The following is a 13555-nucleotide window of genomic DNA, read 5'->3' as shown; positions in this document are numbered from 1 at the left end:
CATGCGGAAAATCCCCAAATATTTGGAAATTAACATACTTGTGAGTAACCCATTAGTCAAGGAAGAAATCATAAGGGAAATTAGAAAATATTTTGGACTGAAAATACAACATAGTAGAGTTTGCCCTCCCTATTTGTGGGCTCCACATCTGAAGTTTTCACATCCATGGATTCAATCAACCACAAATCAAAAATATGTTTAAAAAAAAAAAATTTCCAGGAAGTTCCAAAAAATAGAATTTGAATTTGCTATGCCCCAGCAACTATTTACATAACATTTGCATTGTATTAGGTATTATAAGTAAGCTAGAGGTGATTTCAGATACACGTGATGAGGTGTGTTGGTTGCATGCAGATACTCTGCCATTTTATATCAGGCACTTGAGCATCCTCGGATTTCAGTATCTGCAGGGGTCCGGGAACCAGTCCCCCGCCATTGCTGAGGGACAGCTCTATTTGTGGGATACTGCTAAAGCAGCTCTTATAAGCACATTTATAGCACTAAATATTTATATTAGACAGGAGGAAAAGTCACAGTCTTCTATCTTAAGGAACTAGAAAATGAGTAAATGAAACCCAAAGAGACCAGAAAGATCAGGAAATAATAAAGATAAAAGTGAATATCAGTTACTTACTTTTTTTTTTTGATCTGCAAAGTCATGTACACTCATCCATTTTCTTCCATTTTGTTGTTGTCTCTTCTCTTACTTTTCCCATTCATGTGAGTTTGGTCTTTGTATTTGGGTTTTTTTTTTTAAGTACTATTTGAGGAAGGAGTGACTTGAATGGGTATGATCAATCTGCCCTCTTTACCTGGAGGTCCGCAACAGTAATCGTTAGGAGATTCTGACTTGCCCCAACCAGATACTCTCTTTTCCCATAGCTTCACCAGCTATGCCCATGAGAGCTGCACAAATAACCCAGGAGGTGGAGGCAGCCCCTTAACACCCCCTAATCTTTTCAGGCAGAGACTTCCAGCTCCTCCCCCAGGCTTGCTTTCTCTAACTTGAGTGGACTCACGAAGACTGCGTGTGGTAGGACATCAGCTCAGACTGTGAAGGCACCACACGGCTCCTCTGTCCTCCACGTTAGCAGGAGTTGGGAACCCGAGTCACCTGTGTTCAGGTGGCGTCCCACTTGGCCCTCTATGGTTTGGGGGCAGGAATTTAGAATGGGGTCCAGCATCACCCATTCTTGCCAACTTTCTACTCTAAGGACTGTCACCACCAGAGTTTGGTTAACTGTGGACTTTTCACTGGGCTGATTCTCATACCAAAGCTTTGCCCACTGTGCCGAGACCAGCTCGGCGACTCGAGGTGAGTGACGGGTGCCGCAAGCTTGAAGAAGACACAGACACAGACTGAAGAGAAAAGTGGGACCGGGGGGCTCAAGACCTCTCCGATCAAGAGCCCTGCTGACTCAACCCAGGCTGCTTTTATTGAGTTCGTGGGCTAACATTCTCAGGTTACACTCATAAACAATCAAAGGCCTCACATGACTGAGGCAATTATCTTTGTTTACTTCCTGGGTCCGAGTTGAGCAGGTGTGGATTTGAGCTGGGCCTGGAGAGCAAAACAGCCCTGGGGGCAGGAGACCTCTCTCAGATATTGGGGGTCTGTGCCCCACCCGTGTTGGCCCCTCTGCGACTGTGCCTGTCTTAGGTTGTTCCTCCCTTGAGGAATCTTACCCGTCTCTGGCTAACCAGTCATCCTCCAGGGCCAAACACGGTGATATAAGGAAGGCTCTATGCACCACCCCTGTTGGCCCCTCTGCGGCTGTGCCTGTCTTAGGTTGTTCCTCCTCTGAGGAATCTTACCCGTCTTTGGCTAACCAGCCATCCCTCAGGACCAAACAGGGTGATATTAGTCTCCACGCCCCGCACCCTCAGCTCCTCCACTGCTCAAGCAGGACATTCTGAATCCCATCGCTCGGCCCACATACTTCAACATTTTCAATGTTTCAAAAAGGTTCCAGAATGTCTTCCCACACCACTGCAGACTCCATCCTCTTTCCTATGTAAGAGCAATAGATTTTGCCTGTCTTTATCCTCACTGGCCCAGTCAACCCAGAACAGCAGAGAACAAGACGAAAGTGATGCCCTGTTACCATGTTGATGAGCAGTTTGACAACATCAGAACGTTCTAGAAGCCATTTTGGAAACATAAGGCTTTTCACTGCAGTTGTATGTTCAGTTTATTACCACGTGTGCTTTTCATGTCTGAAATGCATAGATATATTTTGCTGTGTTTTTCTTTTTTCTTTTTTTTTGAGATTTTTTTTGGATGTGCACAGTTTTAATGTCTTAATTGAATTTGTTACAGTATTGCTTCTGTTTTATGTTTTGGTTTTTTGGCCACGAGGCATGTGGGGTCTTAGCTCCCCAACTAGGGATCAAACCCTCAACCCCTTTATTGGAAGGCTAATTAAGTCTTAACCACTGGACCACCAGGGAAGTCCCTGTGTTTTGCTTTTTACCTTGCTAGGCCTTCTCTTTGGCTGGCCAGGGTGACTGTCCTGCCTGTCCCTTAGGGAACAACAGTGTCTTGGTATGGAAAAAGCAGTAGGCTGGCAGACCCAGTTCAGTGCTCTTTTAGTCAATATATGTGACCTTTTGCAAGTTACTTTTCTCTGGTCCCTTCATTTCCTTATCAGTAGATCAGAGAAACTGGACAAGAAAATCTCATATGATGCCTTGTAATTCTCATTCCATGAAAGTGTGAATGTGAAAGGAACTCCCAGCCCCTCTTTAACCATGTGGATAGCTCTCTGCTTTGAAGTGCCTGCTCTGCGTTTGTCTGTAGGAAGCGCTTGGGCACTGAATGTGAACGACCTCACAGCTTTACTGAATTGACTGAATTGTTGTGTGTGTGTGTGTGTCCCATCTCACAGGTAGCGAGGACCATGTCTTCTGTGATGTGTATTTCCTCCCCAGTGCAGTGAGAGAGAGGACTCAGCCTCAGAAGCTTGGTCTTAGGAGGCCAGAAGATCAAATCTCTCTGTCTTCCTTTAAAGGCCTTGGTGCATTCCACATTATGGCTGTGTCTTCATCCAGTGAATCCCCTGTGGGTGTCATTTAGGTTGTTTGGGATTGTTCCGTTACAAACAGTACTTTAATGAATGTGTATATAAATCTTTGCCCTCTCTTATGAGTATGCTTTAGAGTTAATTTGTAGAAGCAGAATCGTCTGTCAAAAAGTAGTTATTTCGTTCTAATATCTGTTGCCAGAACGCAAAGATAAAAGCAAGTCTGGGTGCCTGGCCTGGTTATGTAACCTTTGGGTGGGCCACTTGGTCTCTTTAGGCTCCATTCACTCCACCACGAATGAAGGTCGTTACGGCGTTTTGCCTGCTGTGACTGTAGGCAGGTCCCGGCTGCCGTAAGTGCTGGCGTGTGGTGAGGGGCTCGCTACGCGTTGCTGCCCTTCGTCCTTGATCTGTGGTGGTGATGTGTCACTGGTCGTAGAAAGGCACCTCACCTTTTTCTTTTCCTTCCTTTTTTCAGCTATGACTTAAGGCCTTTCGGAAAATGAGAACTTTTTTCCTTTGGTTGGATTCTTCACCACAGCCGAAGAAAACAGCACTGTATTTCTTCTCACTGTTGTTCCAAGAAAGAACGGCAGACAATCCCAGACTTGCACCCCCGGCAGAGTGGCATGTGGCACACGTGCTGCACACGGTGATCACACAGTGGGAGTCCTAAAGACAGTGGCATTGTTTACATGACTAGGGAATTAATAGTTTTCCAATGGCAATAACCCATCTCTGGAAGAGTCTTAGTCCACTGGAACAGGCAGGGACCACACGCCACGAGAGCTGGTATTCGATGCACATCCTATAGTGGTAACCCATCCCCAGTAGCATCATAAAGCAGGTGCCAGAGGCGCTTTGCTTTTTCTCCTAAACAAACAGGTGAGTCGACCCCTCGAGCCAGGCAGTGCTGTGCCAGCAGGTGGTTTTTCTCCCGGGCCTGCACAGAGGCATTAATTTGGAAAGAAGCTAACAGGTCACGGGTCCAGTCTTGGTGACGTTGTCCTTCCCTTTGGTGACAGTGTATGGTTTTCGCGTTTTCCTTGCTCCTGAGACGCAGTTTACTTGCTCCTTCCTCCGCCCCTGCCTGCTGCCCGGGGGGGCGAGCCTCTGCACGGGAGTGTTACCACTCGCCCCTGCGGAATTCTGTGCTCCCATGACGTCACTTCCCTCTGAGTACTTGTGGAGAGGAGCTTACCACAACCATCACTCCAGTTCTCCCCTGTGGCTCCTTGAACAGAATGTTTATTGCCAGATTGTACAGTTTTTTTAAAAGGTGGGCGGGCAGGGCCGGGGGAAGGAGGGGCACTCCGCTTTGACTGCCTCCCCGCCCTTGCTGTGCGCTGGGAAATGTGCAGATTGCGGCCTTTTCCTTCTGTCTGTGGGGTGACGGTGACGAGAGGCCCCTCACTGCACTTTCACTTGGTGGGCTTCGGGGTTTGGACCTCGCCGCAGGGTCGCCCCGTCAGCGAGCACACTCCGCGGGCAGGCAGTCCAGCGCTGCCTCACTGCACGGACTGTTGGGGGGGGAGAACCTTGTCTTAGGTGTTACTGCTTTTGCTCAGACTTTGCAAAAAAAAAAAAATAAATATATGTATATATACATATAAATATATAATTATTAGTCACCTCTGTCTTTGAGAAAGTCTTGAATGAATAGAGAAATGTTCCACTGTGGTGTTTGGTCATATGGAGGCTGTTTCATCAGCAGAAGCAGCAGGAAGGCTGGGTGTGAGTTTTTGGTACTATGTACCACCTCTGTTATCTTCTCAAGCAAAGTATTCATGTACTTAAACCATATTCTATTTAATTGTGTTTGATTTTAAAATATATATGAAATATATTTAAAATTGTGTCAACTTTCTGCTTTCAGGGCATTTGTGGCTCCTCTGTTGAAATGTGTTGACTTCCCAGTATTTCCTTTTGCTTTACAAGAACACAGGCGTGAGCCGCTCCTGGACGCGGCCTTGTGTTTGGACCGTGTGGCACAGACCTGAGGTGGTGTTAGATGCATATGCTGTGATAGACCCACTTTGTTCTTTTAACAGAATATTTCCATCCATTTCACTTTGCTTCAGTCTTTAAATAACAGAAAAGCAATATAAAGGTCATAGACTAAACTGTGGTTTTGGGTGACTCTTTCTGCCTCTGCATGTTTTGGAAAAACAATTTCTGTCAGACTCTAGGCTGCTTAAACTAGTGCTTTCAGTTAAGATACTGTCCAGTCATGTCTTTGTGTGGGTTGTGTGCTTCTGAGCTGGAGAAGTCGGTAGTTGTAACGTTCTTATAGAGAAGAATAGCAGGCTTGAGGCTAGGTTACTTTTTCTGCCCCACCTGCTGTGGGACACAGACGCAACGTGCGGCCCGAAGCTGTTAGCCAGACGGGAGCTCTGCTCTCCTGCAGTACCTTGCCCTTTTTTCAGGCTGGGATGGGAATCATCTGACCTTGAGCACCAGCCCCTGTGCTGTGTGCCCACAAAACAGAATTCCCTGGCGGGGTGTTTATAGGTTCAAGGAATCAACTGAACAGTCAGCTTTATCATGATGTTGATTGACATCCGTGCAAACTGTTGCAAAAAAAAGATGTAAGTGAAAAGGGGTATCTTTTGTAACTGGTTGCGTCTTCATCACTCCTGTAAGATGTGATGAAAATAAGAAGCAGGTATCAGCCAAGCCCAGTGAAGAGCGATCAAACAGGGAGCACCTTTTTGTAACCTTTTCTACTTGGGTTTCAGTATTCAGTAGAACTTTATAAAATGTAAGTAATTTACGTTTCTGGAGCTTTGGCTAGCACAGTAAGAATTTGGAGGGGAAGCTCACTCTGAAGCACCTGCTGCGGTAGTGGGCGCCTCTGTCATGACACTGTCGTGGGGCCGTGTGTGTGTACACGATGACCTCGTCCCTCCCCTCCCTCGCACAGCAGTTGATTGGAGCAGGGTTGAGCTTCTCCTGATCCAAACAGACCCAAGAAAATTCTTTATCCTAAGAATTTTGCAAGGGGAAGGAGAAAGCGCAGTCCCCCTGCGGGGTGACAGTGCCTGTCGGGCGCTTACGGGTCAGGATCCCTGAGCTGGCGCCGCGTGGACAAGCAGAGAGGTGGACAGGCAGAAACGCAGACATGAGAGCAAGCAGGTGAGAGCAGCGGCCTTGCAGCCTGCAGGCGGCGGAGGTTTCTGGTCCTGGTCCTGGTCCTGGTCCTGGTCCTGCATCCCTGCCACAGACTCCATCAATCCCTCGGGTGTCCTGAGAATACATTTTGGCTTTTTGAAAATCAGTCTGAAGTGAGTTTTTCTTACGCGGAACTAAAATACTACCAGATTGCTCTGATTGCTAATGATGGTATGTACTCAGCATGTTTGCAAAGTACCACTGAATTCTGGAGACTTTTTCTTCAGCAAACCTTCCTTGGTCACTTTGTGTATTCTCTCAAAATGGAATCCTAAACTCAATAGGACAAAAAGACACTCCCTCGTTTTTCCAGGGAGGAGTTGCCCGGGCAAAGGACAGGTCTCTGGCCTGTTGCTGGATGGATGGTCACCTTCTGGACCAGGGCCTTTGCACGCTCCCCAGCATCCTTCTGAAGGATAAACACCATTCCCACTTCTTCTTACATTAATGAGTAACTGACAAAAGCTTTACATGAAGGAGAGCAATGATTATCACAAAATTTGTGAGTGCTGACTGTTTCTACTTTGGCTGGAGCCGGAAGTGGGAGTAAGTTCCTGCAGAACGTTCAAGGTTACAGCTTAGGAGACTCAAGAGAATGGCTGCCTTGGGGGCCTCTGCAGATGAGCCCCGGGGCAGCACGGGGAGTGGCTCAGGGAGGGAAGTGGGGTCCTGCAGGGAGTGGGGATGGGCAGAAACGGGGGACCCTTGTAAGCAGAGGCCACGCGGAGTCGGAGCTCTTCTGCCAGTGGGCGTGTCCTCATCTGCTCGCTCCACACCACCTGCTCTGGCTGGCACACTGCCCTGGGTGCGACGGGGCACCCCTGGGGCTGCTTCTTAGCAGCCCCCTGCCCCTGGGGGCACTCATGAGCCCGGGCAGTGGGCGGGCAGGCGCCCGGGAAGCGTGGCTTCCGTTCAGCCGAAGGGAGCTGGCACTGGCCAGAGAGCCAGGTGAGGATTGTGACAGTGGCGTTTCCTTGAACACCTGGGTCCTTGACCTGGAGTGGACTCCAGGCTTGCCCCAAAATGACCCCAAGCTGGCCTCTGCCTCCATCCCAGTAAGAACCCTGCCTGTGGGCGCCTCGTGGCCGGGCTCGAGCTGAGCCTCCAGACCAGGCGGAGCTCCGTGCAGGGCCCAGCGGGCTCCCCATCTTGGCAAAGAGCCCTTTGCTCTTTCTAATGACAGAACGACTGAGGTCACAGGTGGTGTTTTAACACCTATGAGGTGTTTATGTGCAGGGACACAGGAAGGGCTGGAGACACCTCTGGGCCCCCAGAGCTTCCGTTCTGCTGAGGAGACAGAGGCTGGAAGTTCATGTCAAGTGGGTGCTGGTCGTTTTGACGTGGGACAGCCCTCTGAGCCTGTGATTTAACACCCTTCCCTTCCTGGCAGCAGTCACCAGCGTGTGTGACCTCTGCCCCCACCCTTCCTTCCGTGAGCCCCTGAGGGCTGGTTGCCGTGCGGCTCCACGTCCTCTCCGTGGAGACCCAGGCTGACTTGAGGGGCGGGCACCTTGACCCCGGGGCCTCCAGGCTGGCCTCTGAGCGGGGTGGGCCGTGGGGCTCTCTGCAGAGCTCTGGGAAACGTGGAGCCTTAGAAGCTGGAAGCAGGGAGACTAGTGTAAAGGTACTGCCTGCATGTGGTGTGAGACCCCAGCTCACTGCTGAGCGGGTGCCGTGAGGTGAGCAGCCCCTTCCAGGTTGTCTAATGAGAACAGCCAGCACTTGAGACCTTCCTGAGTGCCCGTGTGAGGGTCCTGTAAGGGCGGGCTTTTCCCTGATTGTAAGTGAGGCGGCTGAGGCTTCAAGGGAAAGGAATTCTCCAGGGGATCAAGTCCAGGCAGCCGCTGAAAACGTTCCATTACCGTGAAGCGGTGGTTCCTCCTCCACGCGCATCCGGATACCCTGGGGAACGTGTTAAAACGCATTGCTGGGCCTCCCCCTGCCCTCCGCCCCCCGCCCCAGAGTTTCTGAGTGAGTGGGTCGGGGGTGGGGCCTGAGAACGTGTGTTTTAGAAAATTCCCAGCTGCTGCTGCTCGCGAGAGCACACTTTTGAGAACCACGGCGTTAGAACCTTTCCCGTAAATTGGGAGATGGATGTTTTCCTTCCCTTTTATTGGAAATGCCCACACTACACAGACGTGTAATTTGAGACCCATTACTCATTCACTCGAGCACTTAAATCCTTTATCAGTGTTCAGATGTTCACCAAAGCCGAGGGCACCCGAACGGCTGCCCGCTGGCCAGTGCCTGGGTAGGTCCGAGGCATGGAGGTGGGTGTCCTCCCCCAGGGTGAGGCTTGAAAGAGACCCAGACCAGCCTTTGCTGGGGACAGTGCACGTGACGTACCTCCAGGGTTGACACTGGGCTGTTGGGGTCACACTGGGGTCCCAGCGGAACCTTTTGCACACATCCCATCAGGCCCACTTCAAGTCTGTCCCCCAGGTCCTCAGTGCCAGCTGCCCCCCGAGGCCCCGTCTCCCTTGCTGCCTCTTTTCAGGTCCCTCCCGCAGGGCGCGGCACCTTGTTCTCCTCCATCTCCCACCCTCCTTGCCACCTGGGAGGCAAACCGTGATGCATTCCTGGGGTGGGCGTGAGCTGTTGGGGGCAGGCTAGAAGGACCCCAGGTTCACAGACTCCTGGTCATCTAGGTCTTTCCCCCAGCACGTGCCCACTGTGTGCGTGTCTCTTCCCTCAAGATACCATTTCTCCATGGTCCCAACACGTGCAGGCCCACCCTCCCCTCCCCTCCCCCAGCTGGGCCAGGACTCTGTCCACATCAGCATGGCCCAGGCCCTCCACACATCCTCAGTCCACATGCTCCGTGCTGCCTGGGGAGGCTGTCCTCTTACCTTGGTACCCAGCCTGAGTCCGCTTTCCTGCGCACAGCAGAGCCAGTCCACCTACACTGGGTTGTGGTGGAGGAAAGCATGGCGTTTATTGCGGGGCCTGAGCAAGGTAAACCCGAACTCCCCCGAGGCTTTCAGGGAAGGGGTTTTAAAGGCCATATTAGGGGTGAGGTCGAGGGCTGTGTGATCATCTTGTGTACAGTTCTCTGATGGGCTGGCGGTGAGGTAACAGGTTGGTGTTTCCAGAATTTCGACCATAAACCTAGTTCCAGCCTGTCTGGGGTCCACATGCTGGGGGTCGGTGTGAGTTAACAGCTCAAGGATGTGGCTAAGGATGTTATCTGCAGCCCGTGAGGAACTCAAGGTCTCTGGCTTTGTTTTATGGCTAAACTATTGTTTTGGTTTGTTTGACTGTTGCCCTTTGTTTCTGCGTTGTCTCACTTCTCTGATTAAATTTGCTCTTTGGACCTCGGGGAAGGCCTAAGAGGCTAAAGCTTTTCTTACAGACAAGAGGCAGGGGACACGGGGGGTGGATCTGTCCCCAGGAAGCCCCCACGGGGTCCTGCCTCTGGCCCTGGGACCCTCTGGCTCTGTCTTCAGAGCTTTTGTCCCTCGCCACTCCCACCCCAGCAAACTGCACCGTCCACAGTGGCGACCCTGCCTGGGGCTCTCCAGTCGCACCCGCAGCCAGACTGTCGTCTCCTCCAGCTGCTCTACCTCTGGTTTCCCCTCACTTTTCAGCCCCCAGCACCCTCAGACCATGCAGGCTTGGAGGGTCACAGGTGCCTCCTGTAGGAATGGGCTGAAAGAGCTGTGGGAAGCAGCTTGGGGAGGATTCCTGGGGTTTCTCCCTCACCGTCACTGGAGTTGGGTTTTGTAAACCAACTTCAAAGAGCAAGTTCAAAAGCAGTAAGTGAGTAGTTGTGTTGTAAGGATGACACGCCTGCACCTACATGACAAACTGGGGCTGGGGAGGACTGTCCTGACGCGCACTTGGGTCAAGCTTCCCAGCGCCCGTGTCGGACCTGTGTCTTAACGCTGCGTCGCAAACAGCTTAGACACAAGTGAAGGAGAGATGCCTCGAGAAGCCGTGGCTCTATCAGGATGAAGGCTTCGGTGTCCAAGCTGCACGTAGAGAGTGCGAACAAAATTGTTACTTGAAATGTAAGATGGGAGAAAAACAGCAATATTTTGTACTAATGTATTCTTGTATATAATGTTATTTTAAATACGCATGTGTAACTAAATAAATTAGATATTATAACTAGACATCTGACTATTTTGTCAACAACCCATAAAATTTAAACCCAGGTTGATACCTTAATTTTCTTTTTGATGTTTTCTCTAGGAAAATCGGGATTTGCCTTGAATCTAGGGTCACTTGTATCATTCACGACCTGCCTGTGGTCTGCTGAGTAAAATCCAAATTCCTTATTTAGCATTAAACACCCTGGCTGACCCAGCCTCCGAGACCTTGGAACCCTAGAGCCTCAACTCCAGCTCCCTGTACTCTTCCTCCGTGGGCCCTGCAGACTCCCCGATACCCTGCCTAGGGAAGTCCTTCCCCTCCTCCAAGACCCTCCCTGATGTCCTGTCCCCTGAGTCCCCCAAGCACATCCTCACCCAGCATCCATCTCTGCCTCATCATGGGTGGGTCCTGGCCCTGTCAGCCCCACCCCCAATGTGAGTGAGCTCTTCCCAGGGAAGGCCTGGGTCTGATGCCAGGAGCGAGGTCCAGGAGTTGCTGGGGAAGAAAAGAAAAAACGTTTGCTTTAAATGAACCAGGCTCAGCTTGTGGCCTTCCTGGGCTGCCCAGAATCAGAACCAAGGCTTCCCTTGCCTCAGGGGCTGAAAGGGTCCCTACCTGCTCCTGGTGAGAGGCTGACATTGAGGTAGATGTTACTTGCACAGGTCCAGCAGCTCACAAGGTGCCCGAGTGTCCCAAGACCTTTTCAGAAGGTCTGCAAAATCAAAACTTTTCATAACAACACTAAGACATGAATTGTCTTTTTCATATTTGAATTGATGATGCAAAAGTGATGGTGGCCCCTTAGCAGGGATCTGGACACACTGTGTCAGAGGTCATTGAAAAGAAAACCAGTTTCCTGTAGGGATGTCTTGGGGAAGTGATAATAATTATTAATTTTATTAAATCCTGATCCTCAAGTGCATGTTTTTAGTGTCACATGCATGGGACAACATGAAAGGACGCAGAAAGCCCTTCTGCACAGTGAGGGGTGAGGGTTGTGTCCAGGAGAAGCTCTGACCGCCCCCCACAAGGGCACACCTGCCAAACCAGCTGTTCAGGCTTGGGTGTCGCAAAGACAGTTTTTGTGAAAATGAAGAAAGCGAGCCAATCACTTTAAGAAGAAAACGCTGCCGGTATTTATTATTGCCCAGGATGAAATTTGAGTTTTTAAGCAAAAACTAGAATTGTGGAAAACTGGTATTCACCACGGCAGCCTTGATAGCTTCGCATCCTGAAAGACGTTTCTGATGAGATCTAATTTATAAATGTGGTTTTTAAAAATACTGTATGATGAAAAGTGTCATCGTTGGGACAGCTGCGTAACCCAGTGAACCAATATTTTCCAAATGATCGATGCGTGATGCACAAAACCATGAGTAGGTGAAAGATTGGTTCAAAGTATGACACCCACCAAGAGGCTATGTAAGGTTCCGAGATGAGAAAGTTTGAGAGCTGCTCCCCTGGTCCAACCTCAGGCCAGTGGAGGAAGCCACGCCCAGGAGGCCAGACCTGGTCTGCACTGCGCTGTTTGCATGACAGTAGGTTCGATTCCATGTGGTGCTGCATCCTTGCTGTGGGGTCTTGGGCCTTTGCCTCACCTCCCTGGGCCTCTGTCTTCTGTGAAACGGAGATGATGACTCTTCAGCAGCAGATGGTGGCAGAGAGGGCTCGCTGGCCTGGGAAATGTTTGGCAGTGCTATCGGAAGGTCTGGGTGATGTATGATGAGGCAGAGGGTGGAGAGCTGGTTTTCTTTGGTTTATTACAAAGACAGAGCCGCCCTGATCACCTCCCTCCCAAGGCTGCCCTCACGGTGCAGATCCAGCGCTTTCTCTGGGCTCCTCCTTAGAGGCGACTCCAGTCACGCAGCTTTGTTTACAGTCGTGCAATAATTGCCAGCACTGGAAAACAGAGATTTCCTCCTCCTCTCCCCACCGTGGGGAGAACTGCTGATCTGATGTCTTCACCCAGTGCGAGAGGAAGTGAACGTTCCGTCCTGACCGCAGGGCCCCAAGCCGCCTCCTCTGCCTCTTGGGGGCCCAGCGTGGGGCCTGTCTGAGGTCCGCGGCACAGCTGGCTGGCCAACCTCTCGGGAAGGAAGCTCATGGAGGCTGGGGGCCTCCCTCAAAGGAAGCAAGAAGCAGAAGCACGGGCAACAAGAACCAAGACTGTGCCAGGGTCTCGGAGCAGAAAAGCAGAGGTCAGCGGAACCAGATGGAAGGCACAGGCGAGGGCAGCCCAGCACGCAGCGGGGGTGGGATGGGGGTGCTGGCGGGAAGGGGGTGGGGGAGCCGGGGGCCCCGCAGTCCTCCCCCAGGGTCTCCTGAGCCCCCAGGGTCAGGGTGTCAGATGCAGGGACGGTTCATGTGAGCCAAGTGCTCACAGGCTGTGACACACAAATGCAGGCCAGAGGCCCATTTGTGGATTTCTGAGGAAAAATTCAAAAGTAAGAGCATTTGACACAATCCAACACCCCTTCATGGTGAAAACTCTCAGCAAAATAAGCTACAGGGACGTACTGTACAGCACAGGAAACACAGCCAATATTTTATAATAACTAGAAATGGAGGATAACCTTTAAAAATTGTGAATCACCATGTTGTACACCTGTGAGTAATAGAATATTGTACATCAACTGTACTTCAATTAAAACAAAAAACAAAAAACGCCCAGCAAAGTAGGAAGAGAGGGAAACGTCTCTCAACTTCGATGTTTTTCCAAACCCACTGAACGCACAACAGCAGGAGTGACCCTCACGTACACTCGGGGCCCTGGGCGGTGACAGCGTGTCCACGGAGCTGCACCAGTGGTAACAAGTGTACTGTCTGGTGGGGGGCGGGGGGCTGGGCGTGTGTGGGGACCGGGTGTGTGTGGGAACCTCAGCTTTCTGCCCCGCCCTTCCGTCGCGATCGAGTTGACATTTGCATTGTGCAGGTTCTCGGGCACGACTTGGACGTGTTGATTGGATGCATTCATGTTGCAGCGCGACTGCCCCTCTCTCACTGGCGAACGCCGCTATTGCATCACATAAGCATCAGTTCTTCTGGGGGAGGAACAACTTCCTGCTCCGTGTTGCTGCCGTGATGTTGTCCTTTCCTTAAAAACCTCACAAAAGCTTCTCATGTGACCCAGGGGGAAGCCAGAGTCCTTATAAAGACCTCTGAGACCCCATAGCCTCTCGCCTGTTTTCCCTGCGACGTCGTGTCCATTCACCGCCCCTTGGTCCACTCAGCCGCAGCCACCCTGGGCTACAGGCTCGCTCCTGCTT

At 51.0% G+C, this 13555-nt stretch overlaps 1 protein-coding gene across 6 annotated transcripts in view; it reads left to right on the top strand.

Annotated features, from left to right (window-relative positions):
* Nucleotides 1–10269, top strand: part of AKAP10 (A-kinase anchoring protein 10) — a 56603-nt gene extending 46334 nt beyond the window's left edge. For all 6 annotated transcript variants that reach the window (XM_057714181.1, XM_057714177.1, XM_057714179.1 and 3 more), the window contains one exon: nt 3502–10269. In XM_057714181.1, coding sequence (XP_057570164.1) covers nt 3502–3507 — 6 coding nt within the window. In that variant the 3' untranslated portion in view covers nt 3508–10269. The remainder of the gene's footprint in view (nt 1–3501) is intronic.
* The last annotated feature ends 3286 nt before the right edge of the window (nt 10270–13555 follow it).

Source organism: Hippopotamus amphibius, chromosome 17, assembly GCF_030028045.1.
Source record: "Hippopotamus amphibius kiboko isolate mHipAmp2 chromosome 17, mHipAmp2.hap2, whole genome shotgun sequence".
Taxonomy (NCBI): Eukaryota; Metazoa; Chordata; class Mammalia; order Artiodactyla; family Hippopotamidae; genus Hippopotamus; species Hippopotamus amphibius.
Note: the sequence above shows the minus strand (reverse complement) of the source record. Positions and strands in the feature narration are given on the sequence as shown.